This window comes from Bufo gargarizans, chromosome 6 (assembly GCF_014858855.1).
Source record: "Bufo gargarizans isolate SCDJY-AF-19 chromosome 6, ASM1485885v1, whole genome shotgun sequence".
Lineage (NCBI taxonomy): Eukaryota > Metazoa > Chordata > Amphibia > Anura > Bufonidae > Bufo > Bufo gargarizans.
Genome location: NC_058085.1, coordinates 268327594 through 268340490, shown reverse-complemented (window position 1 = coordinate 268340490; position 12897 = coordinate 268327594). Strand labels below are relative to the sequence as shown.

General features: G+C 42.7%; 1 protein-coding gene across 2 annotated transcripts in view; it reads right to left on the bottom strand.

Moving 5' to 3' along the window:
* The window catches only part of OPRL1 (opioid related nociceptin receptor 1), a 108614-nt gene that overhangs the window by 37470 nt on the left and 58247 nt on the right, over nucleotides 1-12897 (bottom strand). For both annotated transcript variants that reach the window (XM_044298675.1, XM_044298676.1), the window contains exon 2: nucleotides 6730-7085. In XM_044298675.1, the coding sequence (XP_044154610.1) occupies nucleotides 6730-7085 (356 nt within the window). The remainder of the gene's footprint in view (nucleotides 1-6729; nucleotides 7086-12897) is intronic.

Sequence of the window (12897 nt, the reverse complement as noted above, 5' to 3'; positions counted from 1 at the left end):
CACCAGCAGGCCCTCACCTACAATCTTTTACAGGGTCAGCTCACCTGCAGGCCCTCACCTACAATCTTTTAGAGGGTCAGCTCACCAGTAGGCCCTCACCTACAATATTTTAGAGGGTCAGCTCACCTGCAGGCATTATTATTATACCTAATAGGTAATTTGTGCGCATGCTGCCTTGCTTAGAAGTGGTAGCCATAGCTGTTTCTCAGGCTCCATCTCCGGAATCAAACCCTGATACCCCGTTACCCGTGGTCACCGTGGTTAGCAATCAAAATAACATCGAAAGTTGATAGGGCAGACATCCGAATGGATCGTCGCCATCACGGGGACGTGCGATCGGGCCCAGGTTATCTAGAGACACCAAAGCGGCAGCCGGCCCTCGCCCATAATGTTTTAGATAGTCAGATCAGCAGGCCCTTGCTCCAAATGTTTTTGAGGGTCACCAGTGGGCCATCAATCATAATGTTTCAAGGCTGTGTATGATGCCCGTCTTTATGTATAACAAAGGGTGTATTCGTATTGTAGTGCCAGTTCCTTGTAATTTTTGGCAGCCCTTTCCCTTAATGCATAGGCTTTATGAGTGTAGGAGTCCCACTACCTGAACAATTGTACCACAATGTGAATGAGGCCCTCCTTTATGTGATATACAGGTTGTATCGGAGTGCCTATGGAAATATACAGGAAAGTATGTTTCCTAACAATTTCCTCTAAAATCCATTTTATCTTTGGTTTTGTGCATATTATTGTCAGTCTGTAAAAGTGGCATACTACTCGAACAACATAGTTTCCAGCAGCGACCAGGGAGTCCAAGATGCACACAGACATCCACACCATGCTGCTCCCGAACCATTTTGGTGGTGTTTCCATTAATTTATGACATTTTCCAATGTATCAGGCACCCTCCCCTCTTCAGAGCAGGGGGTGCTTGGTTTAATGCTCGGGTTTTCCCATTGACTTCCATTATACTCAGGTGCTCAATAGAGCACCCGAGCATCCCGATATGTTTGGCCCGAGCCCATGAGCACCCGAGCACTAAGGTGCTCGATCAACACTCGCCATGACCTCTTCACTCTGGTAGTCAAAAATAGTCAAAATTCTAGTGTAAAGCAAGATATTCACCAGCTTCTTGGTGTTCTTGCATTTTTATAATCAAGAGCCTAATTCACCTTGCTGGATGTCAAGATTTTATCAGTGACATTTCTACATAATAATATTTTAATTGTGCTGGTATTTATGACTGCATAAAGATCACCTTTCTGACGTGAAGCTGAAGACTATGTCCTATTAAACCTGTAGTTTTATAGCATCATCTACCTAAGTCATCTACTGAAAGCTGCTAATTTTAGTAGTAGGACAGATCAGTATGCATATACTACAATTACCACTGTGGAAAGCATTGCTTTGCAATGTCTTAACTACGCAGACAAGTCTGCACAATGCCAGGTAGCTTGCTAAGACGGTACAAGAACTGGGAATGTTATTATTGGTTAGATTGGGACTTCAGATGCTGCTCAATCAATATATAGAAAATGCATCCTGTTGGTTCAGGTACATCCTTATCGGTGCAGTTTCTAGGTAAAATTTATCTCAGGATGAGTGTAAAAAAAAACTCCCCCCCCATCAAAACTGCTCGATGAAAACATATCAGAAGAGTACTTGCAACCGTCTCACCATATATATATTGTGGCAATGTGAACATTTGAAGTGTTGTTTCCCCAGGTTCCAGTCCAGGACTTAGGGCATGCTCATGTCCAGGGATCCTATTTAATCCTGCTACTGGATCTTGGGTGTGTCTCACTCTGGAGAGTGTGCAGACAGAGGCCTGGTGAGGCTCTGTCAGTGTGGTCTCAGCTAGGCAAGGCTGAGGGGCCACGAGGCTATGCAATAGCCTGAACTTTGGGGGACTTGCACACAGAAGGCTGGAGTGGCTCTGTGTGGTCTGAGCCGGGAGGGCTGAGAGACCACTATCCCACAAGAGACACTGGTGTGGGAGCTGCCTGGAGGCTGCTGGAGGTTGGGCTGGGAAAGCCGCATCTCATCACGGGTGTGAACTGTGGTACGCTTTAGGTGAGTCAGGGAAACCTATGTGTTTAGATAGGGCCCAGACGGGCAGGGTATTTTATTTTGGCTTTGTGTGTTTTTCTTTATGCCGTGTGCCACAATAAAGCACAGTTTGGCCCCTAAATCCTGGTGTCTGTGAAGAAGTGTGTGATTGCAACCACCGGAAAAGAGCTAAACCCCCACAATATATATATATATATATATATATATATATATATATATATTATTATTATTATTAATATTATTTTATAAAAAAAAAATTATGCTTAACACAAGATTTATTGAGAGCAAAATAAAATCTGAAATTACTGCTTAAACAGCTAAAGGTCGCAGGCAGAGTGGTACAGGAGAACTGCAGTATAAAGGAAGACAATACCCTTAGAAGAGTAGTCATAAAATACAATCATCAATAATGTGCAAAACCAAAAAACTGTCATGTTAGCATTTAATAACTAACTAAAACCCAATCACAGCAGTTCTCAACTACCACACGCAAGTAAATGTACAAAAACCAAGTAACATAAAACCAGATTCAAAGCATAGATGTCAAGGCGGATTACTGTATACTGTACATAAAATGTATGGACTTTACACCATGCCGGACAATATAACCTCTGTGCTATGCTGTACAATAAACAGTATAACCCCTACACAGTTTAGAGGTATACTGTATATTGTGTGGCACAGTGTATGCTATATGTGTATAACATAAACATACTCCACATGAAAACTTACAATTACTTGGCTTGGCCCTTGGGGATTTCGGACACCACTTCAACACTTTGGCCGGGGGCTCGGCGGAGCTGATGTTGTGCTTTATCCTAATAAGAAAGATTTCATAATAAGTATTTGGAGAAAGGGCAGAGGGATAGCAGAGCAGGGAGAGGCTGGTGCTGCTACTAGGGGGTCATACCATGGGGGAGTAATAAAGTCCAACATAAGGCCCCCCAGGAGAAATAATTCTCCTTATAATGTGCAAAACATACCCCCTTGTAATGCCCCCAGTTGAGCTAATGTTCCCATAATGTGCCAATGTAAAATACCCCTTCTCAGTGTCCCCGTAGATGACCCCATAGTGCTCCTCTCCCTCCTTCCCCATAGTACCCATCATAATGTGTCCCAGTATAAAATGCCCCAATACAGAGCCCCCATATAAATACCCCTTCTTTTTAGCCTCAGTAGATGCCTTCCAATCATGTGCCAGTAATAAGTGCCCCAATAGATGCCCCCCAATCATGTGCCAGTAATAAGTGCCCCCATAGATGCCCCTTAATCATGTGCCAGTAAGATGTGCCCCCATAGATGCGCCCAATCATGTGCCAGTAATAAGAGCCCCCCCACCTTCATGTGCCAGTAGCCAGAGTGCCCCCTATCATATGCCAGTAGCCCCCTTATGTGCCAGTCGCCCCCCATCATGTTCCAGTATCCCCCTATCAAGTGCCAGTAGCCCCCCTTATGTGCCAGCAGCCCCTACCCTTTTGTGCCAGTAGCCTCCTATCATGTGCCAGTAGCCCCCCCTTATGTTCCAGTAGCCCCCTTATGTGCCAGTATCCCCCTTATGTTCCAGTAGTCCCCCTTATGTGCCAGTAGCCCCCCTTATGTGCCAGTAGCCCCCCTTATGTGCCAGTAGCCCCCCTTATGTGCCAGTAGATCCCCTTATGTACCAGTGGCCCCCCTTACATGCTAGTAGTCCCCCTTAAGTGCCAGTAGTCCCCCCTATCATGTACCAGCAGACCCCTTATGTTCCAGTACTGTAATTTGTACATATATATAATAAAAACAACTTATACTTACCTCCTCCAGCGATGCGATGCAGGCCTCTTACGGCCTGTGTCCCTCGCTGGCTCAGGTGGCGCGATGACGTCATCGCGCCACCTGCACCGGCCTCTGATAGGCTGCCGGCCTATTGCTGGGACGTACTGGCTGCGCACATCTCCTCAGCGTGGCCGGCGTCCTCAGTTTCCCCGGGAACCAGGGGAGGTCTGAGCACCAAGCTGGGCACTTGGTGCTCAGCTGTATTCAGCAGCATGGGTCATGTGGCGCTGGACACGTCACATGACCCCAGGTAGTATTTTACAGGCAGCAAGCTGGCCACAGGTTGCCTTTTAATTAGCTTAATTTGCGATTCTGTTACCTGGCATACTTACCTGTTCCTGTGTTCCCTGACGATCCTTTGCCTGCTCCTCCTGTACTGCGCTGCTCTCCTGATATTCTGACCCCGGCTTCCACCTGACGATTCTCTGCGGACTCCTGTGGTACTTTATTACTCTCCTGGTATTTGACCCCCGGCTTCTCCTGACTATTCTCTGCTTACTCCATTTGTACTTCGTTGCTCTCTTGGTATTGACTTGGTCCGTTCACTATCCGTTGTTTGTCTTGTTTGTCCTCCCAGAACGTATTCTAAGCTAGGGACTGCAGTCCAGTTGTCCCCTGTCATCAGGACTTGCGAGCAAAGTAGGCAGGGCCAGGGGTGAGGGTGGAGCGCAGTGGTCACTATCCTACCCCCCCCCCCCCCGTGTGTGTATGTGACCGTTACAACAGTAAGCTGTTTCCCATACCCGATAAGTGAAAATGATCCCCAACTTCGAAAGGCCCCGCTACACAATTGATGGATCGAACGATGAGCAATAATTGTTTCGTTTGTTGTTCTTGGAATCACTGAGGTAGGCGTCTAAATCATCATTCCTTGTCTAGAATTCCACAAGTGTAAACAGGTATCATTTACAGCTGATTAGACCATTCCACTGTGGGTGTGAAATCGTTACGCTACTCAAGTCAATTGCCTCAGCCGGAAATACGTGCACAAATCATAAAAGGGTATGGATTCAAAATTTCTTTCATCAGCCCCATATAAGACAACGTGTATTTTATTTTCTGGAACCACTTTTTGGTCCAAATCCTTGCCGATTTTCCTCAAGCTCCATCTCTTAAACATAATCCAATATTTCCTTGGCAAGGAGATGATTTTTCTCACAAGCTCATCTTTCAACCGTGTTGTCTCAACCGAAGACAAAACAGAGATGGCAAACAGGAGGGAAGGTGGTCTTTGGTGGTAAATAAGGTGGAAAAAAGGGTCTTTAGAGACCTTTTTAACACAACCTTTTCACAATGCCTTTATTTCCCCCAAAACACCCACACAGTGAATTATATTTATCTAAATGCAACTGCTAGCCTTACATATGATCTATTTCACAATCGCAAACACAAATTTTTAAAAGGTACTCTGCGCATCTAAAGGGGTTACCTTACAAACATTAACAACTCGAATAGCAATTTGTTCGTTGCTCGATCAAGTCAATTATCTACTCGTGTAAAAAGCCTTAATTGCCTTCACTTGTAGAAGGACAAAGCATCATTAGAGGTCATTTGGGCAATATGCCTATGCAGCTTCGAAAATGAGCCTTATATCCAATCCTATTCTCCAGTCACGTAGCAAGCACTAAAGGCAGCTGTCCACATTTGCAATCATACATTTTACCTAGAAGCAAGCACCCTGCAGTATAAGCAGAGCCCATGAATTATAGATGTGACTGAAAGCTATGTGATATTACAGTGACAGGGATGGATGTGGTAGCGTTAAACCCAGCAGATCAGTTTCAGAAGCGTCTGTTTTGCTTGTTTTTTCCCCTCTTGATTCTTCCGCTCCGTAATGCCTCTTCCTTAGTTTGCTGTGTGTGCACATTAGAAAGTAAGCGCAACTACATTAATTTCAACCTCGGTTGAGAATAAAATTGGGTCATCTGGAAAAAAAAAATAAAAAAAAACCCTGCAAAATCATAAAAGAAGGTCATGAGTTACACTAGCCTCGGATAATTATAAATTTGGCGAATTGAGCCTTCTTTTCAAATCAACCTTAATTATAATAATATTTCACTGCTGGAAAGACCTATTTCTCACTCTGCAGATTAGGTTTAATTGTAGTATGCCAGTATTGTGGTATAGTATGATTAAGGGCTCATGCACACGACCATTGTTTTGGTCCTCATCCAAGCCGCAGTTTTTGCGGTTTGGATGCGGACCCATTCACTTCAATAGGGCCGCAAAAGATGCGGACAGCACTCTGTGTGTTGTCCGATCCGTTGCTCCGTTCCGTGGCCCAGCTAAAAAAATATAACATGTTCTATTCTTGTCCGTTTTGCGGACAAGAGTAGGCATTTCTACATTGGGCAAATTGCGGAAGGCACACGGGCGGCCTCTGTTTTTTACGAATCCGCGGTTTGCGGACCGCAAAAAACTGAACGGTCGTGCATATGAGGCCTAGAGAGCAGACACAGCGGAAGTGTACATTTTGTGTGCTAAAACAAAAATCCAAAGGATTACAGGTTATCAGTCAATAAGAAACTGCTTTCTCTAAAAAAAAAACATCTAAAAGGATGTAACAGAATAGAGTGCAATCATTAAATATCTAAATATTATTCAGTATGTCAACCTCCCAGATGACAAAGAAAGATACTTTTTCTTATACAAAGCTCCAAATCCTGTGCATACATAAAAGCTAGTGCCTGTAACCCCCACTTTGAGGATTTTTTTTTATTAAAAGTATGCAGTAAGCGCTAAAGCTCCCACTAGTGGTGACTACAGGCAAACAACATTTCTGCATTTGGCTCTAATAGGCATTATTATCTATGAGAAAAGCATCTTATTTTCTTAAATTACTTTTATACTGACCCTCATTATCCATCTCTGCTGACCCCATGACCATAACAGGGATTCCAATACAGGAGGCTAGAATCCAGATGCAGACATTGACGACTTTCGCTTTGTGTGGAGTACGGATGTCAAGGGCTTTCACAGGATGACAGATGGCAATGTAACGGTCCACACTCATCATGGTCAGCGTGAAGGTACTGGTGAACATGTTGTAGTAGTCAATAGCTATGGCAATCTTACAGAGCGCATTGCCGAAGGGCCAAATTCCCATAATAATATCAGTCCCTTGGAATGGGAGAGTTATCAACACTAAGGCATCTGCTAAGGCCAGGTTGAAGATATAGATGTTGGTTGCAGTTTTCATCTTGGTATACCTGAAATAAACCGCAAAATATGTTAATAGGAGCAGCAACTTATACAAAACTGTAATATTACAGTGATCAGTCATATGTCAAGAAGTATAATGCGCTATTACAGAAGTGCACTGGTATCTGGAAGGGGTGGACGATCCTACTAATGTGAGTATTTCACGAATGGTATTCCAAGCCAGGAAGCTTTTAAACTTCCATTGGCTACAGGTAGCGCCACCCACTATCCAAGAATTTAAGAATAAGTTGAATGGGGTGATAGATTTGGAAAAAGGGGTCTATTGGATAAACAATGCTCTTCATAACTTTGATGAAATTTGTGGTCCTTGGCTGGATTACCCAAATCTGCCATCCAATATATTACTTTGGAATAAATGCACAATACTGCCCCTTGATATGTAATTTGGACTTTGCCGTTTGGGGGTGGGGGTCCAATGTTGCCAATCTTTGTGTTTCAGAGAAATCTTTTTTTTTTTCTATATGAATGCCCCTTTTGTGTCTACTTTTATGTCTACTTCAAACTGTTTACTCAGATATCGGAGGAGGCTATGCATATTTCTAACTTGGGCTTTGGGGGGGGGGGAAAGTTAATGTGACATATTATATAAAAAAAAATCTGTATGTTGACGACAAATGGTGAACTGCTGTTCTGCTGATAAAAAAAATCTATTGGTTATATATCCATTTAATATTTAAAGGTTTCAGACTCTATAATATAGCAAAATGTGTTTTAAAGGGAACCTGTCACCTTCTTCATGCTACCCTTACTGATGGCAGCATAAATTAGTGTCAGACACTAAAATCACTTATCTGGTAAAGTAGCTGTCATATTAATGCGGACCCTGTGCTGGAGAAGAGTCACGTACTGCTAGGAAGAGTCTGGCTTATTCAGGAGTTCTCCCTCTACCCACCAATTGATGACTGACAGGATTCCCCCAGGGAGAAAAATAAGGAAAGGATGGACAAATTGGAAGAGAAGGAAGGAGCTCATGAATAAGCCGGACTCTTCACTAGCAGCACTTGACTCTTCTCCAGGTAATGTTGCCGCACTCACAGGAAGTCACTTTTCTACTCATTCCATTGAGAATGACATTGAGGCTCCCATAGAAATACATAGAGACATTGCCTTCTTGTCCATACCTAAAAAAATGCTATGTCAGTTGGAGATCAGAGTGCTGGTCACAGACACAGTTGAGGATCTGAATGGAGGTTATAACTCACAAATACAGTCACTGGTAAGAAAATAACCTTTGCTACAGTTTATATCATGTACCTTTCTAACAGATCAGAGAATACAATTTTTGTGAGAGTGCTTCTTTGAACTTTAGCATGTTTGATTTCAGCATTTCTGTCACTACTTTATGTTGTCCTTGGTAAGGGCAGCATAAAGAATATTGCACATTCCCTTTAAAGAGAAATGGACATACATCTGAAAATATAGATACTTGATTTACAACTGAGTTTATATTCCAATTCTGGGAACACGGAGCAGGGTGCCCCAGGTACTCCACTAGACAATGAAACCACCTGTTTCTTCTAGGATTTTAAGAAACAAAAAACAAAGGTACGTATTGAGCTGAGCAAAGGTGATATAACATTAACCTTCTAGAGATGAGCCAACACACAAACCCTGCTACCAAAGTCTTAGCCCATTTTCTTTGGGTTAGAGAGGTCTGCTTTGGTAGGGCTGTCTGCCACACATGAATAAGGGCCCTATTGACCGCAAGATTTTTGGTACCATTATCAGGAACAAGCAATCATAGGAAAGCTCTTTCCCAATAATTTACCCATATGATTGAGCGGCCAATCAGCTGATGAATGAGCAAATTTTTCAGCTGATTTGTATCTTTAACCAGGATGAAAGATACACGATTATTGGCAGCACATCTCACTGTGTAATCAGGGATGTGTTGCTGATAATGTATAGAGCGGAACGATAATGACTGTGGTAGCCAACCTTCCCTCTACATTCAATTTGCATCGGCCTATGGAATCAGGCCAGTGCAAACGAATGGATCGTCCATCGGCACTCGAACTGCCGAATATTGGGCGTTGTAATACGACCCTAATACAAATCTAGGATTGCACAGAGAAGCTTTGCTTTTTAAAAGCTTAACTCTATGTGATGTTGTATGGCACAGCATGTAACCTTTCTGACCAGATTAAGGTTCCTCATTGGAATGAACCTCCCTGTGTTATTTTATGGGGTGGGGGGGGGGCAGCTTTCCATCATTTCTTCCTTTAGAGCTATATACTGTGGGACATATTAAGGATCACGGGGGAACAGCTTTATTTTCCTTTAGGAAACAGCTAATTTGGACAGTGAAGATTGATATGTCTATTGCACCCTTTAAGCAGTACTATGGTTTTATGGTGCCTTTGAATAGTGCTTCACCAAGCCAGTTTCACGTAGAGTGGACTGTGTCTAGTGTGGAATGACCATATAAAATACTGCACTAGATTTTGGAATTACTCCTATTTGAAGCAGGGGTGATCCATAAGCATAGCAAAGGAGATCTTTTAAAGGGAAGGTCATATAGAACATACCTTCTAATATGTCACTGAGATATGTCAGAATATGTTATAACTGGGGATCTGTGACAATTAGATTGTTGGGTCACCGTGACTTTCGCTGAACATCTTATATTCACAAACTGTCTCATTACAGTGAATGATTGTACAGAGGGCATTGTGAGTCAGTTGTATTCACTGGCCATAGGCATCTAATCAGACCCTAAAATGGCTGGCTGTGAAAAAAAAGAATTTACCGTTTTGATGGCACACCATCAAATGCATCTTAAAGGGATTATCCAACCTAGGATCCAACAACCCCTATAGTTTTAAAGTGTACACCATAAAAAACACACTTACTTGTCCGCAGCATGCCTGGCTGCTTCCGGTTTCTGCAGGGACAGGAAGTGGCTTGGTCCTATGACATGATATTCAAGCAGATGTGACCGCTGAGGTCTAATTGGCTGCAGTGGTAACAGGACCAAATACTGGACCTGCAGGGACTAGAAGTAGCCAGAAACAGAGCAGTAATATGAGCACCATGATGTGTGTGTGTGTGTGTGTGTGTGTGTGTGTTTTATGGGGCACACATTAGGAACATAGGGGTTGTCTCCTAGAATGACAAAAAATAATCCTTAATAAGGTATGTTATAGTGTCCAAGCCCTGTCGGTTGTGTCCTATGGAACGCAACAATTAGCCGAGGTTGTAATGTATTGTAAAAAAAAAAACTGTCACATTGGTCTACATTAATTAATACTGTCTAAAAGTAACACAGTGTAAACTTAGAAGGAGAAAACTGGCTTGGTTGCAATTAAAAAGCAATCAGATTCCGCCATTCATTTTCTAAAGGAGCTCTGATAAATTAAAGATGGAATCTGATTGGTTGCAATGGGCAACTAAGCCTGTTTTCCTTTACACCAGTTTTGATAAATCTCCCCCAGAAATTCTTAAACTGCACCAGATTTATCACAGTGGCTGATGCTAGTTGATAAATCTGGCGCACCTACAGACTGTTGAGTCTTAATTTACACAGATTAATTGTTGGCCTAGGTTACTCCAATGTGCCAAAGTTTTGGCTTATTTTTGGCATATGGCAGCAAAAGAAAGTTGTGCCCATTTTCAATATGTCACACCCCATTGTCAGACTAGTTCCAAATGGTGTCTGAGAGTGCCTAAAACACAATATTTTTCACATCTTAAGACGCACTTTTTTACCCCAAACGCGGGGGAGAAATGTAACTTCGTCTTATGGGGTCGAATACTAATGAGAGCTTCCATTAGTACCAGAGGAACCAGAAGCGGTGAATGCAGTGGGCTCTGTATTCACCGATTTCTGGTCCTCTGCCGTTGGCCATACTGTGACTGTGCACAGTGTCACAGTACAGCGTGTAGAGAGTTGGATCCTAGGAGCAGTGGCGTCCAGAGCAGGAGAGGTAAGTTGATTTTTTTAAAATATTATTTGCTCTGCAGCATTGGGGGGGGGGGGGCTGATCTGAGGCATGGGGCTGATCTCAGGCATGGTGCACTCATCTGAAGCATGGTTGGGATCTCATCTAAGGTATGGGGGTTTCATCTGAGGTCTGAATAGGGGAGTCTTATTTATATTGGGGCTGATTGGGGGTAATTTACATTGGGGTTTGAGCTAAGGTCTGGTTTTGGGTATGATCTGCGGTCTTATTGGGGTCTTATTAACATTGGGGGTCTGATCTGAGGTGTGATTGAGGGTCTTATTAACATTGAGGGTCTGACTGGGGTGGTGAGCTGAAGTCTGATTAACATGGGGGGTCTGATTCCTGATCTAAGGTCTTATTGTCCTCTAAAACCTAGGTGCATCTTGCAGGGTCATCTTATAGGGCAAAAAATACGGTAATAAACATGTTACAAAGCATGTATGCCAGTTTTTTTGTGTAAATTGAGCCAGAATTCTGGCGCATTCTGATTAGTAAATCTTCCCCATTATGTCTCTCAGATAACATGATGCAACAAGAAAATGTAGAATTTAAAGGTCTGTGAACATCAAGCAAAGATAACAGGACACTTCTGCAATAGGATAAACCCACGGCACATAGCTGGAGAACAATATATTTTATTTTCAGCCTGCATTGCAAAACCCTACGGACTTGTATCGATGTACAGCAGATTCTTAACTTTATATTCGGGCTTTCTATTTTGTTGACCCCAATTGTAAAGCAAGTAGAACATACTTAGCCAGGTAAGAGGTCTGGTCCTTACAAGCTGAAGTATCTCCTTACAGGCAGCAGTATTACAAGATCACAGAGTATCCGACCACTGTATGACTTATTGAGTTGATATTCCAGCAGTCATACAGTAATGGTTTAAGCTGGAAGTCTCTCGGTGCATCCTTTTGGGCCTTCCTTGATTTCCCGTGGGCTATTTGCGCCCATGGGCTGTGAATTATTTAAAATGACATGGAAATGAGAGTTGGTGCAGAGCAGATGTAGCCAGCATATGAGATACACACTGAGCCTTCCTGCTGATCTTCGCAGGAAAAGATATAATACAGAAGCCAAATATATACAAGGAAAATACGGAATCCCTGTCATGAGTAATGCATGCATCAAAGGGAAGAATATTATGTTAATAAGTAGATTTAAGGACCACTAATCCTTAAAGGGGTTGTGTCACTTCAGCAAATAGCATTTATTATGTAGAAGACGTTAATACAAGCCACTTACTAATGTACTGTCATTACCCATATTGCTTCCTTTGCTGGCTGGATCAATTTTTCCATCAAATTATATACTGCTTGTTTCCATGGTTACGACCACCCGTAATCCATCAGTGGTGTTCGTGCTTGCACACTACAGGAAAAATGCCAGCCTCTCTGGTGACCGGGACCATGGGAGCTCACATAGGCTGGTGCTTTTTTTATAGTGTGCAAACATGGCCACTGCTGATGGATTGCAGGGTGGAAACCATGGAAACGAGCAGTGTTTAATGTAATGGAAAAATTACACCAGCCAGCAAAGGAAGGAATATGGATAGTAACAATATATTAGTAAGTGGCTTGTATTAACTTTCTATACATAACAAATGCTATTTGCTGAAGCGACACAACCCTTTTAAACATAAATTGGTATTAATAGAAGATATTACAGTTGAGTTTGAAGTAAGGATGTCCAGTACCAGTAACACCGTATTCATAAATCTCACATACGACACCATGAGATTACCTACTGATCTTAGGGTAAGGCACCACAGTAGTAATATGCCTAGATATGATCATTGCTCCTGCTTCACCTCACCTCCTTGAAAGGACCACAGTATCATCTGATATAGCACTCA